General features: G+C 44.2%; 1 protein-coding gene across 3 annotated transcripts in view; it reads right to left on the reverse strand.

Annotated features, from left to right (window-relative positions):
• Window positions 1–79: 79 nt before the first annotated feature.
• The window catches only part of sphkap (SPHK1 interactor, AKAP domain containing), a 97546-nt gene continuing 79360 nt past the window's right edge, over window positions 80–18265 (reverse strand). For 2 of the 3 annotated variants that reach the window (XM_070970879.1, XM_070970880.1), the window contains 9 exons: window positions 12758–12817; window positions 12229–12369; window positions 11136–11409; window positions 6794–10175; window positions 5053–5214; window positions 3945–4028; window positions 2534–2583; window positions 1876–2063; window positions 80–1470 (listed from right to left, as the gene is read on the reverse strand). In XM_070970879.1, coding sequence (XP_070826980.1) covers window positions 1318–1470; window positions 1876–2063; window positions 2534–2583; window positions 3945–4028; window positions 5053–5214; window positions 6794–10175; window positions 11136–11409; window positions 12229–12369; window positions 12758–12817 — 4494 coding nt within the window. In that variant the 3' untranslated portion in view covers window positions 80–1317. The remainder of the gene's footprint in view (window positions 1471–1875; window positions 2064–2533; window positions 2584–3944; window positions 4029–5052; window positions 5215–6793; window positions 10176–11135; window positions 11410–12228; window positions 12370–12757; window positions 12818–18265) is intronic. The other variant, XM_070970881.1, reaches the window with a different exon arrangement.

The raw sequence follows: 18265 nt of genomic DNA on the forward strand, positions 1-18265 counted from the left end.
GCCCGTTATCACAAGTTAAGATGATAGTTTTGTTCCCACCGCCTCTTGTGTTTCTGTGATGTGTGCTAAGCAGTATTTCCACAATACACACTGATGAATGTTTATTCAGTTGCTTCCTAGCTGGCATGTGATGAATTTACATACAGTAAATGTGCAACTAAACCGTGTTCAGTTGCTTTTTGGCTGAATGTTAGGAACGATTAAGGCTGCTTGTATTTCACATCACAGAAATTTAATGATGTCAAAAGTTAAATACATTCAGTTCTACCGTGACAGAGTTTACAGCTGAGTCGTGTGCTTTTTTTCCCAATGCTGATGTAACACTAGAGTACCACTAAGTAGAGAAATAAACAGACCAAATTCACATACAAATTCAACATTACAAACCTTACTCTGTCTTCCTGACATAGTAAAAGCTAAAGAGAGCAGTCCACTACTCCAAGGTGCAGCAGTTCCAAATCTACAGTATATACAGTACAGCTATCCAAAATAATCAGTTCTCAAGTAACATTGACAAGATAACACACTTACTTAGAACTGAATTTCAAGGTCACAACAGAGGTGGTATGTTGGCCAATGGACACAACAAGGATATGGGTGTTTTACTTACTTTAAGCAATTGTGCACTTCTTAGTGGCCATCATAAGAAAGTGAAAGAGCTTTTCCTGGGCTTACGTTTCCTTACACAGCCTCTTTTACAAAGTAGCTTTGATACAAAAGGTTTGGGCATGTTGAGTTGGGGGAGAAATTAACCTGGTTTTCCTATCCTCTATTAGAACTTTGCTTCACGTGTGTTCATTTGGAATAAATAAATAAATAAACACATAATTTGGTCGCAAGAATCTGTAAATATATATATATTTATATATAATCTGGAGCAGTTAAAACCTGCTGACTATAATCTCTCGAAGGCTAGTTCATTCCCAAGAGGAATGTCCAACCCGTACACCTACAGTTTGCTCTGCGTTTGTGTGTCTCACTGGAGAGGTGAATCTGAAAATAAAAACATGCTTTTATTAAAGGGACACCGGTCCATTCATGGCTGTGAATAGACAAAAAAGCTACTTGAATGGACAGATCGAGGTGTATGAATTTCTCAAGTATGCTGATTGCATTTGTGCTTTCAGCCTGCAGTATGAGACGCGTGGGGTGATGTGACAGGATGGGGCAGACAGTTGGGAACATGTCAGGAGTGTGAGTGAGTGAGTGAGTGAGTGAGTGAGTGAGTGAGCGAGCGAGTGAGCGAGTGAGCGAGTGAGCATGTGTGTGTTTTTGCAGTATGGTACTGGTTTTGCAGGATGAGGAAGCCAGTCCACCCTACAGGGACTCCAGCAGCCAATCGAACAAGCTGGACAGACTCCGGCCCTCCTCTTCCTCTTTCTCGTGGAGCTTACAGAACTGAACCACAGCACTGAACAAGTCCGCAATCCGCCACGCCTTCTGAGACATCAGGTGGACCACTCTCAGGAACTGAGAGAAGACACACAACGAGTCCAACAAGAAATACATGGTCGTCAATTCAGCACTTTGTTGACAAATGGACAAATTTAAAATATGTATACTAACTTTTTCTGATGAAGATTCCCAAAATATAACAAATAAGGTTACATATCAATTAACAAAAACAGCCACATATGGTGGGAAATTTATAGAAAGATTGTTATTTTTACAGCCTCAACATATTTTTGCAACTCTTTTAGGTCATCAAAAAAATAAATTAAGGATTCAATCCTTTTTCATGCATTCAGTCTCTCTAAAACTGTCAATGGCCCTGCAACAGCATCATCATAATCAAAAAAAATAAACAATCCATAGCATTTGAGAGAAAAATGAGTCTCCCTGCTTTCATGCTGTTGTTTTGACAGGTGTGCCTACCTTTGCAACCCTCTTCTCTTTGGACTTCCTGAAGTAGAGCGCAGGAAGGCCCAGCTCAGAGGCGGCGATCCACTGCAGGGCCACTCTCAGCTCAGAGTCCACGCACTCGGGCTCCAGGTCGCAGTTTACCACCAACAGCATCCGGAGGTTGCTGCTGCTGCCGCCTGCTGTTCTCGCCAAATTGGTGTCTGAAAAATCAAAGGTGACAGGACATACTGTAGAAGGAGAGGGCATCCCTACGCTACACCCCTTGAATGTTAACTACGCTGTGCTCATTGTCACTGTAGGACTGCACAGACATTTAATTCCAGCCAAAGTGCCGTTTGTGCGCAGCACTCTCTGCTTCATATAACTGAAATATCCATGGCTCACTTTTGCTTTGAGATAATATTAATTGGAGTGCCAGTCAGTAAACAAAGATGAACTTTGTGTCGATGAACTTCTAGAATTGCCCTTGTCAATTATTTATGACCATCCATATTTCAGAGAGAATTCTTTTCAAGCTCATCCATTCGAGGGATTAATCACACAGACCCGGCACACACTGAGTCACTCAAGAGCCCTTGGTGAGTAGAGAGATGTTCAACCTGACAAAGGAGGTGAATAATTAAGAAGTTGATAACATTGTGATGACATGAGAATCCATCACTGCACTTACCAAAGACATTCTCCTTGGTTCCTGCCAGATGGCCTTTCTCTGTCTCCTCGCTGTGACATGAAAAAAAAAAATTAATTAATTTATTAAAAGTTACATGTAGTTACTTCAAGGACTAGTTAAAAATTTAAGAGATACACTTTTTCACATTCTTGTCAAAAGTCAGATGAGAAAATCGATGCCTCTCTTATTTCTGTATGATAAATATGAAGCTACTGCCAACAGCTGTTTAGCTTAGCTTAGCATAAAAACTGGAAATGGGGGAAAACGTTAGCCCGTCTGTCTGAAGGCAACAAAATCTGCTGACCACAGCCTCTACAGCTCACTAATAGATGAAATTAATAAATGCCTGTGAAGTCTGTCAAGTCAAGTCAACTGCAATATTTATACATCTGCAGTATTATGAGCTTGTTGTCAGTCTGAACATTCTGAAAAAAATGTTGTTTCAAGTAACTGCTATAAAAACCGAACATTTCCATTTCCTACTTACTGCCATTGTTAATAAAAAAATGCATCTACGAAACCATTCATTCATTTTCAGCATTTTCTGACAGCAGATCAGTTTGAAATAGAGCAGAGAGTAATGGAACAAGAAGGAGCGGCCACAGTGAGCTGTTAGATGAAGAGCTGCAGGCGACAGGCTGCAAACCTCCAACTTCTCAGTGAGAGAATGAACTCCTTTCAATGTCACTGTGCCCTGATGTTTGCAGACTCATGACATGTGCAGCATAAAATCAGATCATGGTTGTTCCAGAATGATGGAAAAAGGACAATTATTGCATGACTTCCTCATTAAAATGACAATAGTTTGCTTTTACGCCTCAGAATTATGTGACCTGTCGTAGTAAACCACATTTGCTGTTACCACCAGTAACTACAGGCGTCACAAAATCAACCAGGACTGAAATCTTAGAGATTGCCTCTTTAATCTGTAACTGCAAATGTAAAAGCAACACATTGTGGTTTTATGAGGAGTTATGTGTCAGTCTGTTTCAAGTGATTAAGCATATTTCCCACAATGTCAATCACTATTTACTGTTCCTTTAATGCTCGTTACTACTACTCTGAATGTGCTTTAAACTTTACAGATGAGCTACAGTAGATAGTCCAAAGAACAGAACAGAACAAAATTCAATGGAAGTGCTGCAGGCTACGGAGGCTTTTACATCTATTAAACAAAACGTTATTCTCTGCGCTAGAATGGAAAATGTAATTAGCAATAATCTGTCATGTGCATGAGTGTTAGTCCTGCAGCCTGTCACATGTCATCTGGCTGCTGCACTCTCTGGGTGAGAAAATGAGAAAAGGCAATATATTACCTGCAGACTTTCTGTTGTGTTAGAAAAAATGTCATCATGGGCATCAGAGTGACACATTAATGAGAAATATTCCAGCCTGTGACACTGACAGTTACCTGATTACTGTGCTCTGAGTGGGCACATCAGAAAAAGCATCCAGGTCTGCCAAGCCGAGGCTGGAAGCGCTGCTGGTCCCGTTCCTGTTAACCAATAAAAAAAACAAGAGATAGTGTCGGCGTGTTGTCTCAAGACATCCGACATGATTGCTGACTTGTGAAGAGAACAATAACCAGGCGCAGCGATGCAGGTCATGTTGTTCATTAGCTGGTGATTAACATATAAATAGCAGCTGCAGCAGAATCGGACGCTCAAGGTGCGAGAGCTGGTGATTTTTGTCCAGCAGCAAGCCTGTCTGAATATGGAGATGAGGAGATTTGGAGGTACTTTATGTGGGTGGGGTGGACAGGCAGGGCTAGCAGTCTTTGCCCTTGTGTCACAACATGGATCGGGGGATGAGGTGGAGTTAAAGTAAGCAGGTAGATGGAGAGGTTGCAAAGAGCAGCGAATGTTATGGTGGTGCAGACAACTACTCTTGCAGTTAATTAAGCAAAAAGCAGTATCCTATATCATTGCCACGCTCAGCACATGGAGCCTTCCAGCTTCGCCTTTCCTCTTTAATCCACACATCTGTCTTTAGAAATACATTTGTTAAATGTGCAGTTTAAAATGCTTATTTTGTTGTGTGTAGTATCATCTGGTTCTTAATCACAGCATGTAAGTTGTTTTTAAGGTAAAGTGAAAGCAGGGCCATTTCTACTGTTAGCTTATGTCAACCAGAAAGTGCAGAGCAGTGACTGCAGGCTATCTGAGAAAGTTGGTGTGGTTGCCTAAAAGGAATGAGAATTCGATGAAGCAGTGAATGGTGTAGCAAATGTTCTGAACCAGAGGCTTTTGATGTGAGAGGTCACAGCGCTGTACCACTGCAGCTGACTATTACAGGTAGCTGTGCGTGGGGTGCAGGCAGGGTCTGGCCCTGTATGCGAGCTATGGAGAGGGCTTTGTGGAGTGAGCTCTCTGCCATATACTGCCTCAGCAGGTGTGGATATTGCAGCAGCGGGGAGTAAATTGGCATCGGCACAGGAGAGCACAAGTGTCAGTAGCAATGGGCCAATGGGAGTGGGGTGAGGGTGGGAGTAGCAGCGTCAAGGAGCAACGGTTACTGACCCCTCGCTCAGCTGGATAAAACTACTGGTCTCCTCGTGGAGGTCATCCTCGGGGGTTATATGGGACCAGCTCCCCATGCTCTCTTCACTGCTAGCACTCATTGAACGCTTGTCCCTCTTCACTACTGCAGCCACCGCCACAGCTGGCCTGTCCCTCTCACTGCTGGGGAGAGCAAACCGCAAGATGGTGGGAATGACTGTCGACTGATTGTGCACAATGTCTGCTGCAATGCGTGCTTACTTTGGCTGCTTTCCCAGTGTTGTTCCCACGATCGCTATCCAGGTAAACATTGAGCTTTGTTAAAAGTATAATGATTCTTAAAAGGCAGTATCGGGACAGTTTATGCTCAAACAATTATAGTTCTACAGTACCTTCGTACAAATGACAAGCCTTGAGAACTTGAAATAACTGTGTGCCACATAAAGAGAAAGGCAATTCATTTCAATATCTTTAATGCATCAGCAAACTGCATTCCTCAGGGGCACTGCTGCATTTTCAGTGTTTTTCAAGAGCCTGATTAAATTAAGTCATGATCAGATGATTGAGGGCTGCCATCCTCAACAATTCCAGAGGGAAATCAGGTTTTATTGATGAGGCGAGTGATTGAGCTCCACTCTTACGCCAGGGACAAACTGATACGCTCCACTTGTTCCTGGATTACATGTATTGTCAAGTGAAAAGGAGCAGGTCTTATGACTCTCCTGTGGCCTGGGAGCCTTACAGCTGTTTCCCTCTCATTCACTATTAAGCAAGTCGTATTTCGAGGATCTAACTTTCACAGTAAAAGACTAACAGATCGCAATGGATTCCCACATCCTAATGTCATATTTTCACTTTCCTCTGTATACTTCTCTTGCGCATTAGCAGCTCTTTCCATTTACACATTTTCACAAGGTCCATTTGATTCCACACAGAGATGCACTTCGAATGGCTTCAGTCTTCATTACCTCCAGAATATCCATTAAAATATGTTTTGGGAGAGTCTACGCTCTACTGCCTTCTCTCAAAGGCCACTCAGACACTTAGGATTGGAGTGAATCTTGCCTTGCTCAGTTCTTCTCTTGCAATAATGTCAGTCTGGTTTGAAAATGGCATGTAAGACTGCCCATGTCTAACAACGCAGTAATCACAAGGACTACACACTATGAAAAGACTTCACAGAAACACCATTCATCCAACCTGCTGCCAAACAACTTCTCAAGCAAGCTTTAATCTAATGTAACTCCTCGTTATTTGAGTTGTGTCAGCGTAATCTGAATCTGTGTCATGGCTTTAGTGTGTTAGTCGAGTGTGAGTGCAGCTCGCACTGTTCAAGGTGAGTTTAACAGCCCCACGGTGGATAAAAGATGAAGCCACTAAAAGCTTTCTGCACCCACAGTACATCAACCAGACAGTGTGAGTCACAGCCTAGCCAAAGGTTTGTCAAACCTCACACACTGCTGCAATAGATAAGTTTTCCCAGTGAATGGATCCTCGGTGTGTCTGCTATTCTTTGATCAAACTCTAAAAATAGCCTTGATACACTTGGATAGTTGGGGAGCCCCGATTTAATTTGTTTAGTGCTCATTTTTTTTTTACCATGAAAACAACCATGTGACTCTTCATTTCTCTCTCCCTCTTGTCAGATTGATTAAGTTCTACTTTTTACATCTACAGTATCATGATTCTAATGCTCTAAAAATGTTGCTGCCTGAAGGAGCAGTCTGACTCTCACACAGAGGGACTGTGAGCAGTGTAATACCTGCTGCCGTTGGCTGATGCTCTCTCTGTGCGCTTGGTAGCTGACGCGTCTGGGGGTGTTTCCTGAGGTCCTCCTCCTGTCCTTTCAGGGTTTAAAATAGTCCCTTCATCCCTCTGATCTCCCTCAATGTGGATCAGAGGCACATCTCTGGGGCCCCTCACTCGGGCTGCACTGCTGTCACTGATCCCACAACCTACTGCGGTACCACTTTGCTCCTGGCTGGACCTGCTCCTACCACAGCTTAGATGAGACTGTTTGAATCCCCTCCTTCGTTCACCAACAGGCATGTGTGGCTGTGGGAGTGACCCAGATGTGCCCCCAGCTACATCTTGTTGGCTTCCCAGTGCAGACTTGCCAATATCTACAATGTCAGCTGCCAGGCGATTGGCAAACTGCTGCACATGCGGCTGGGAGTCTCCAGCAGCCTCCAGCTCAATACTGTCCTCTGGATCAGCAATGATCTTGTTCTTTCTCATCAAGGACTCAATGGAGCTTGACCACGTCTCATGAATCAGCATATCAGTGATCTGGTCAGTTTTACCCCTTTGATAGAGGCAGGAGTCTGACTTACACAGTCCTGTGGCTGACACAGAGTTGGTGGGGAAGATATTCAGCGTGTCTCCGTGCACATTGCGGGCGAATCCGTCGAAAGAGTTAGCTTTAATGGGTGAGTTGACAGTCAGTCGTGAGTCTGAGGAGCGCCGGTCTGGGACAGAGGACTGTCGTATACAGAAGGGTGTTCTAGGAGACGGGGGGAACAGGCTGTTGCTCCACTCTTTAGTCTTGGCTATGCCATACTCTTTGTTTTCCTTATCCATATCCCGAAGCATGAACCTATAGAACTCCTCCGTGATGCTCTCTGTGCTAGACTGTTTCGACAGGCAGGATGAGGCCCTGACATTAAGGTGACCGTTTTTCTTTGACGCAGCCTGTTGCACAGCTGCAGCCAGAATGCTGCTGGCATTTTTTCCTGCATAGTAGTCCAGCAGAAGGTCAAAGCCCCTGCCCTCAGTCTCCATCTGGTTGACCATGAACCGTGAGAACTCATCCGTGATGCTCTCACAGCTGGACTGCTTGGAGATTGAGCTACCACGGCTCAAGTTCTGACCTAATCGACTGCCAGGGCCCAGGGTGTTGGGTGTGCCTGAGGGGTCTGCGTCTTCTTCCGGAATGCTCTCATAACTAGATGCCTTCCCACGGCTCCATCTCTCACACTGCAACCTGCTGCGTGGCTGGCCTGTTTTGGAGGTATCCACCACATTAAGCTCAGGGCAATTCATGATCCGTGCTGTGACTTCAGAGGCAAAGAGGGCGAATGGGTCCTGGGGTTCATCAAGGTTGACGGATTCATCCACCACCCGGTTCACTAGCCGCTCCATCAGCTCTGGTTGCTCCTCTGTTTTCCTCTTGATCTCACTAAGGCGTGGTGCTCTATGTTTCTTGGAGGCAGCATTGCTGCTCTGACCCTCTTTCCTCCTGAGGGCCGTGCGGCAAGCAGGAATCAAGTAGGCTTCTGGCCCTTCGTTAGACATCCCTTTTAGAGCACAGAACCAGGGTTGTTTTCCAGTGGAGTTCTCCAGGCAGATGGCTGCTAGTTCTGTGGCCATAGACACTACCGTAGCAGCCAAATCATCAGCATAGCAAGTAATAGGTGTCCTGGACTCTGAGTCCATTCTCAAATAGAGCATAGAACTGCAAGAGTTGAGGGAAGACTGGGGTGTGAGGGAGGACTGTCTGCTGTCACTGCCTGTCACCAGTCGTCCCCTCTTCTCTGTGCTATGAACAGGAATTTCACTCCATGGCTCCCTGATGGCACCACTGCTCTGTTGGATCTGCTGGCGGTCAGAGAAGTCCTTGGCAGTCAAGGAGGTGGATTTAGACTGACTCTGTCTGCATGATGACTGCTGCTGTTGCTCCTTGCTGTGTGTTATGGAGGAGGATGGACTGAGATCACTTTCTTCAAGGACAGATTTCTCCTTCAGCCCAGGGACCATGGTAAGCTTATCTGTGCAGTGAAACATACCACTGGGCTTCTCACTATTAGTGGACTGGCTATGGCCAGCTAAACACTGTAACTGACTTAATGGATCCTTGCTCTCGCTGCTTGTAGCCAGCTCCCTAGCACAACTATCCCCCTCTTGTGCCTCAAATGACCCTTGGTCACATGCAGAGATTTTCTTCTGTGTGAGGCAAAGGATATCAAACAGCAAATTGTTTACACTGTCCTGCAGAAAAACCTGGATGTTAGGTGTGTCTTTTCCAGTGCCCTCCAGTTCTTTTTTCTTTTTTGCTTTCTCTAAAGCATGCTTGAATAGGCTGTCTGCCACCTCGTTTATTAAGTCATTCACCTCTCTTTCATCCATGCAGGATTTCTTTGGACAAGTAATGCCATCAACTATCTTGTTTTGCGTGGCCTCCAGCAGGTGGGCTACACTCCTGTAGCCTTGTGGCTGAGTCAGCACCTCAGCTGCTTCCCTGTGCAGGATCTCAGCTATGTTGGCACGGAACGCTTCAACGCTGGTACCCTCTGCCACACTGCAGTGCAGCGTGACGGCTGTAGAGGCCTCGGCAGCTGACATGAGACCACGGGATGCGCTGTAGACTTCGGCAGAATCTGAGTCAGAATCGCCACACTCCCCTGACTCCTCTGTCAGCTCCACAGCCGCTACAGCACCAGCTACCTGAGCCATGCCACACATGGCTGAGGAGAAGGAGTAGTCATCTCTCTCCTCCGGTTCCTGCAGCTCCTCCTCTGTGTCTTCCTCCGAAGCCGATTCCATGGCAAGCTGTTCTGTCAGTTGCGGTGTTGTAATGGTGCCAATGACACTGGCAGCACAGGCCAAAGCTACCTCTACATGTTTGGATGGGTGTCCTCCACTGTAGTGGGGACTTTGGGCCTGTGTCCCATTCTCTGGCATCTCTCTGGCTTTGGCAGCAATATCCTGGTCAGGCACATGAGACACCTGTGTCTCTGGCCATTCTACAGCCCCATCAGAACTGTCTGGGCTTTGAACTATAACAATTTTGGGGAGTTCAAACGAGCAGGTGCGCTGTTGGGAAGGCTCTCTAGTCTTTGAAAGACTAGTGGAGTTGGAAGGACAACTAGAGAGGGACACACTGACAGCCGCCTCAGAGACAAAAGAAGTTTCGTCTTGAGAGAGGCGTATGAAGGCATCTTGTAGTACTGACTCGGCCAGATTGGTGGCGTAGTGACCAGCTGATTCCTTAGTGTGGAGGCTTGTTTGCTGATGCCCTTCCCTTGTCACTGCAGTATCCTCCCTGTTCTGATGATGGGCCAGCTGTCCCCTCTGACATGCAAGTCTGACACAGTGTTTCTGTGCCACCTCTACCAAGCTGTCTGCCAGGTCACCACTCTCAGCCTCTGTGAAGAGACAGGGAAAAACAGAGAAAGACAGCAAATGAAAAACCTCCTCACTGATTAGGAAGCAGCTCCATCAGTTTCCTAAGTGTCACAGCAAGAGTAGAATATTATCCAGTTTTACCCCTCACTGAATATTGGAGCTTGTTTGCGTCTTGTTTGTCCCTTTGGCCAAACCCTAAAAAAAAAAAATTTCCATCTAACTTAATTCATTCATCATTGCGGTAACACAATGATCACATACTTGTCTCTTGTCTAGTCTCAGTCACTGTAGAGATCTTTCAGCGCTGTTTTTCAGGTCTGCCTGTTTCCTTAGTTGCTCAATGAGAATGCCATCACATCAACGGCCACTTCATGCTGCATTGTATATTGTTACAATTTTAACAATTCTGGATGGACAGCATGCGGACTCAAGCTGTCAGTAAATGCAAGTTCAAGGTTGTTCGGGCTGTATGGTGCTGTGTTTACATGGGCAGACGTGGGATGAAATCTTTAAACCCTGTGTTGTTGTACAATGAGTCACACAAAGGTCACAAAGTGGACTTAAGGCAACTATGATGAATAGAATTATGACAGATTGAAATGACATTTAAATAAATGCTCAGCGTGCATCAATGCATACAAAAACTCAATGCACAAAAGTAGTAAGAATGTATCCATTTTAAGAGCTAACTCTTAAACGCTCTTAGTGACAGTAATAGTCATATCACTCACCATAATATCAATATAATTTTCAACACAATAAAAAAATAATAGACTGATAATGACAGTATTTTAACTTGTTAAAGCAACAACAAGCTCGCCTTAAAGAGAAAGTAACATTGTTACTGGCTCCATGTTGGAGGAGTTATAAACCACCGAACCACTGTTCATCCAACTCTGTTTAACAGTTTTTGAGATATCCTGCAGCCAACACATAAACTTTTGTTATTGCTTGTTTTTGGTTTTTATAATGAGGCTCACCATTTCTGAAGCCATCATCCTCACTGTCATCACCAAGGTGCTCAGAGGCAGTCAGGAAGTCTTCTTCTATGGACGAGATGGAGCGATTGGTGTCGTCGTCGACCCGCTGCCCTGCCGCTCGGCCCTGCTGAAGCTGCCGCTCCTTCCCCCACTGCAGACCAATCAGAAACTTGTTGATATCAAAGATGATGCTGCTAGGTTGGGTGGAGCGTCTCTGCCCTGAACACTGGACCAGGCACACGTCTGTACTTCTCTGCTGCTGCTGCTGCCCGCCCTGAATGGAACATGTACAGAGACCTATTATGCATGCACACACAGAGACACATAAACACACAAAAACACACATCATGTATATACAAAGGTCTACATGCATACACACATATACTGAACACACAGCAATCATGCATAAACACACAGTGGACAACACACACATTGTGTCACAAATTATGAGACAGAATATTATAAACACCTTAAACTTTCAGACTCAGTGAGTTTATGTCGCTCCAATGCATTTTTCTTCCTTTTATTCAATATACTATTAACTCACTGGCCCTGGTCATGTAAGTTTAATTGTCTCTGCAGGCTCCTCAGGATGTGTATTGATTCTGACCAGTGATTTTATACAATGATGGATTTGGTGAGCTTCAGAAAGTCTTTGAGCTGGTCAGTGTTTGTAAGGGAACATTAAAGATAAATACCAATAAAAGCAGAAAGGGATATTAATTGGCTGGTGTAGTTTGTATTTATTTTTCAAATCTGATTAAAGTTTCAAAGTATTCTGTGAAAAGATGTAAAATGAAGTCATCCATTGCCCTGTACCTGCAAGCACTATTTTCTGCACATGGAAATATTGGTTTTCTGTCAAACACGTAGAAGACTAGGAAATGTTTTTATTGGAGTAACTGTGGAAAATTACTAGATAAAATGAAAGCACTTCCTCTTGTGGATTTTTCCCAGCACAAAAGGTTCAAATCTAATCACATGAAATTGTGGTATAAAAGAACAGCTTGTACTCGCTGCCTCGCACTCCAGGCCAGTTAGTTCAAAGGCTGAAAATATTTGCAAGGATTTGAAGACATCGCCGCAAACTCACCTGAGAGGAGGAGTGTGGGTGTGTTTGGCAAGTGTCTGAGGCTTCGAGGCCACCGAGCAGCAGGATCTCATTTTCTTTCGGCTGGTGGACAGTCAGTAATTCAACGAGCTTTGGCAGGTCTGGAGACACTGATGCCAGTTTCTGGAAGAGACGTGGCGAGCACAGACACAATGCTACATGATTAAAAAAAAAGCTTTTCATCAAGCAACTTCAAAACTGAACATTTGCCGTCTGTGGTTCTAACTCAGAGACGCATAATTCTAAAATCCTTCCTGTGAGAAGTTTTGAGCCATGTGGAGCGATTATTGATCGCCCACCGCTGCCACCCCCAGCTGCAAAAGGATGCAAAATCTGCATATTTTCTGAACAAATCAACCCTCTAATTCTGGGTAATGATTTTGAATCCATGGCAACTGAGCCCCCGTTTCTATGTGAAAAACAATGAACAGAGTTCCTGGGAGATGAAAAGTGGGCAGGAAAGAAAAGGGGCTCATGCAGGAGGGAAGTGTGGAGCGTGGACTCTGCTCACCTTGATGCTTTTGTCATCACGGCAGTCTGTCTTCCGCGGGTCCAGATTTACAAAACAAATCTGAGAGAGACAATACGAGAAAGACAAAACATGAGACAGCATGACCAGGAAGATAATAGACCAAAAAATGTGAGCATTGTCTATCCCACTGCCTTCTTTGTCACAAACCCTACAAACCAGACCAGGAGGACAGCTTTCCTCCAAGTGACTCGCCACTTAAAAACCAGCTGTCCAGCAAATGCTGCCACAGTGGAAGGTAAATAAAAGCAGCACAACAGAGGCATTCAATTCAGCAGACAGAACTGCAAGATTGTAGATCCTGTTTTACCATTTTTAAAAACAAGACAGTGGTAGATTTTGGAACCCACCAGCCACAGTGGCAGGTGGATAGACTTCCAACCCTGGTGACGGCACTGTCTCTCATTGACGCGGTCCTTTCTAAGAATACTTTCTTGTCTCTCAGGGGCTGCCAGCAGCAGGTGTAAACCAGCAATGATTTTCTCTCCGTCTCTTTTTCAGCTTTTCACATTCTCCGTCTCCGCTTCTTCACTGTCCCTCCGTCACCCTCTCTGCCTCCTCCTCTTCCCATCTCACCCATCTTTGCCTCTGGCTGCAGGTTTAATGGTGTGTGATGGAGTCCTCATGTCAGTGCTGGGAGTCTGGGACCGTCCGTATGATTCTACAGCCCACAGCCTCTGATCTAAGGTGGCATGGCCAAGTTAGTCCTGTGTGGCTAAATGGATCAAGCACGTCATCAACAGCATGTGTATGTGCAGGGCACTGTGAGGTGCTTTTGGGAGAAGTGACAGCGTACTGTATGTATCTCAGTCACGAACACAGCCATTTCTATATATGTCAAACATCTAAATGCTACCGTGCTTGTCATCGCTAATCAAACCTAGTCCTAATGTGAGTCACTGAGGCAGTCTCGGTCTTTTCAATGCAAAACACACGCACAGGTGGGTTCCTGCTGGCTCCCTTTTACCTCTGACATCTCCACATCCGCTCTGCCTCCTTCTATCTTTCCCTTTTCTCTCCTCTCTAGACCTTGGAAAAATATATATAGTTTCAAATAATCACATCTTGACACACATCGCGGATTGAAATAATTTCCCTTGAACTATCTGAGGTGCGCGATTCATTCTGCTAGGTGTCTAAAAAGCCTCTGTGCTTTGAGATAGCATATATTTTTTCACGGTTTTCATCTTCTTTTCATTTATTTGGGTTGCATTCAACAAGATTTCTTCCCAGAAAGTCACGTCAAGGTATAGGAGCCAGTAAAATGATCATGTCACGATTAAAATCAATGCTGCAATAAATACACAAATGGGTTTATATCAGCTGTATAAATAAGGCTGTAATCCTGCTCCACTAGGTATATTTCCAAAGCAAAAGCTAATATTAAGAAGGAACACTACCAGGGAACAGAAAAAACTGTCTGCAAACACAGACAAAACGAGGCAAAATGTCCTTCAGCTGAAGCGGTACAGCGACACATTCAGAACAGGCCAATTTCTCCCCTCACCTCCAATCTGGTATCCTCCAGTCAAACATAATATTTTCCAAACTATTAAGTCTAATGTGATGAAAATTGCAGCTTGAAAATGGAGTCAGTCGAGTATAAAAATGTGACGTCAGTGACAGCTGACAATGACAGAATATCTGAAGTTTGTCCTCCCTCGTCCTGATCAAACCGAACTGTGTGTGTTTTGTTTCTCTCCATGAACTGCATGTGTCCCCTTTAACATTCATTTGAACACCAACAGGCTTTTCCTTGACCACCTTTCCCTCTAAATAACAGCAATTTTCTCAATAAGAAGGACAGTTTGTCCATTTGTTTGTCTATTGCTTAGATCAGTTTGGTGAGTGTGATGAGGACATTTTTGTCAGAATAGCTGTTAAATGTCAATCACACACACACACACACACACACACACACACACACACACACACACACACACACACACACACACACACACACACACACACACACACACACACACACACACACACACACACACACACAGAACTGAGATTATCCTACAGCATTTACTGAAGCCAAAGACAATTGCTTGCTTTTGCCACGTTGACCCTCATTTGATAAAAGTACGGCATTTAAATTCTGTTTCTGTTGCAGATGATAGGCATGGAGATGCGGATCAGTGCCCTTTATCTAAGTGATAATGCTCTATTATGGCTTTTTCTCTACATTGCAATGCATAACAAGCAATGGCCTCCAGACTTCTAATTTGGCATCTAAACCATGTCAATCTCCATCCATACCACAGAATGTAAATGAGATGTTTGTTGGCCTTGCTCAGGAGCACCTCAGCAGTATTCACTTGTATTGGAAATAGTCCCTGAAAAGCAGTGACACCTTCTCCTGCCTGCCAACACACCGCCTGCAGATAAGCACAGTTTGAGGAAAAGTGAAGAGAACGATTCACCATTTTGACCTTGAGAAGGGTTAAAGCAATTGAACCCCATCAGACGGTGACAGCCAAGAGGCAGTTGTTCTAAATCTGGGAATCAGAGGACCATCTAGTCACCTCTGGGTCCATGTGTGAGACGGGCCTAGGGACACGCTCTGATTCTATCAGTTATTCAGTCACACTAGACGACGCGGGCTAACGTCAGCCTGTCTCTGAAGGACTGACCACAAAAACAACAGTCTAGGAATATAAAGAGAGTGAGAGGGAAAGACCAAGAAAGACAGAGAAGGTTTTAGGTTAGACTTCTAAAACTAAATGTCTGATAACATAATGACCACTTGGGGGCAGCAGAATTAAGCTGTAAACACAAAACTGACATATCGCCTTCAAACATTTAACACACAACAGATACAGGGAATATTAGCACTGATGTGGAGTCATGTTTCTGGTAACTTCATGCATCGAAGATCTTAGTTTGACTTTTTAGGACTTGGCTGCCAAAACACCTGTTTGCTACAGCTGGAAATGATGCTACAAGAGCGGTGAGAGTTAACCAACACAACAAGCTAAAAGACGCTAAGGTTAGGGTCGGGGCTCAAAGAAAACACTACAGAGCGTGGTCTCTGCTGACACAAGTACATCCATCCAACCAAACGGACTCACTATGACTTTTCACTGCAGTACAACATCAGGACACTTGCTGCTTTGCTACTGAATCCATATCACATACATCATTTTAAGTTGTTTGAAAAAACAGCCCACGCAGTTTTCGGTGGAACGGTGAATCTAGGTTGCGGCAGAGATCTGGGTGTTCCTCCACACCTTCTCACATCCCGAGATGCTCAACCTCACACGAACCTACAGCTGTGCTCAGCGTCGGCCCAGCCAACCAAAGTGCAACTCAGTGTGACTCTGGCCACCTGTGCTGATTGACCACTAGGACCCAAGCGGACAGTAATGACCCTTACAGGAGGGAACTGTGGAAGCAGCCTCAGAGACAAATGGCAGCAGTGAAACAGAGCATGTTTTAGGTTCACCTTCAGGAAAATGTTAATGACTGTGTGTCTGCAAGCTAACGTGAAGGGCATCTTGACTTGTTCTAAAGGAAAAAACATGTAGGTCACTTGGTGTTTTCTTGTCTGGTACTTCTGCCTGCTCATGTGAACACATGTAATAGAAAGGAATGATTATTCAATTGCTCGCTGTAAATTGTAAAATCATCCAATAATGATGTAGCGATGGGCCCTATAATCTATTTCAAGGCTATGGATGATGAATTCTGACACTGTAGACCTTAAAGAAATGAATGTCAGTATTCAGCCATTTCACTTAAAGCAACTACAAGGAGCTTTCATTTTTCGGTTGGTTTTGGCGCCCCTTGTGGACAAATGCTATGGCATTTCCACCGCTTCCTGTCGTAAAGATCTTAATCTGCTAGTGCGTGCTTATGTTTTGGAAGCAAGACAAAGCAAGATGTGACTTGCTCATCATGTTTTTAGATGTATATATAGAGACGTCAATATTAAAAATGTATTTGTTTCATAACCAGTTAAAAACTCCTTGCAGCACCTTTAAGTAAACATTACATCATTTTTCTGTTGGCCGTCTCTCCACAGGCCCAACAGCCATGTTCAGCTATAGTATGTTCGCTTATTGTTGGAGGCACAGTGTGTGTCCCTGAGACCAGAACAATGCAGACACACACAAGGCCGGGTTCAATTGTCCCAACTTATTTATGTATGAAATCCAATTTGGCCTTGGATGTACAGAACTGTCAGGCATTCAGATTTTTATTTTTCTACTACACACACACCTACAGTACAAGCAGAGCTCATGTAGATTCTTAGCCACAGTTTGAATACATTATGTGCACAGACGTGGTCAATACAGCAAACCATTACAAGCATTTCAGTCTCCTTTGTCCATCAAAGCTTCATTCCTCCTCAGCATCCCTCCTTCTCTGCTCACTACTCTGATCCTCCCACACACAGCTGCTGCTCTCGCTCCTTCTGTCTCCCTTTTTTCTTGAACTGTGGCTCCTCTTTTTTTTTTCCTCTCTCTCTTTTTCATGACTGGAAAAACAGAAGAATTTTTGCTATACTGCGTATTTATTCTTTCATATACTGTATGCTCGTGTGTGGTGTTTCTTCCCAAAAGCCACAATAAAACACGGCTACTTGAAAGTATTAGGTGAACTAATTTTTATGGAAACTGTCGTTCATCATAGTCGACGTCAAACTCCACTGGTGCTGCATGGAAAATGTTCCTAATGCTGCCACAAACACTGGTTCATTCTCACTCCAAGGTCTTGAAACTAAACTAAGCTCTCTCTATTGTAAAGCCTTATGACTTATCTCAGTGGCTGACAACTTCAATTATAAAATATTTTAAGTTTAATTTAATTCAAATGAAGTTTGGGGGGGAAACAACACTAAGGCTCAGTGACTCTGCCTTATTAATTTTGTGATGTGACCCACAAGCTACACGGTGCTGATGCAGAGACCAGACAGGCATGCTGATCTCACATACTGGTGACTATGAACAGCTTTATTTTGTGTTCACAAATGGTAAAATGCATAACATCAGCTGTTCACGAAGCATAACAGGACCATTTGATGGAATTCCACATGCTACACATTGAGGTTGTCCAGGCTTTTTAGCTCTGATTGAGCTGCTTCCTTTTCATCTCACATTTTGCTATTTCATCACTAGAAGTAAAGAACTGTAGGATTCACCATCTTTGAAAACAGTGTGCATTTGATCAACGGCTGTGCCTTTCTACTGCTGACAGAAACAGTATATATGCAGTATCATGAGTGGTGAATATCAAACATGCACGCACACATGCACAAACACACACAGAGTTACTGTTTGGCTGTGAGTAGCTCAGCTTGGAGCCCCGGGCAAAAGAGAACATTAAGAAACTGATGCTGTCCTGGTTCTTCTCACGACATGAACAGTATGGATGTGTAATGGAAAATGGAAAAAAACAGGGGATATATAGGATCTCTGGGAAGTGCATACATTCCCCTGTGGGTCGGCCAATGTCTACATTTCCCCAAAGGATCATACATTT

Source organism: Chaetodon trifascialis, chromosome 9, assembly GCF_039877785.1.
Source record: "Chaetodon trifascialis isolate fChaTrf1 chromosome 9, fChaTrf1.hap1, whole genome shotgun sequence".
Taxonomy (NCBI): domain Eukaryota; kingdom Metazoa; phylum Chordata; class Actinopteri; order Chaetodontiformes; family Chaetodontidae; genus Chaetodon; species Chaetodon trifascialis.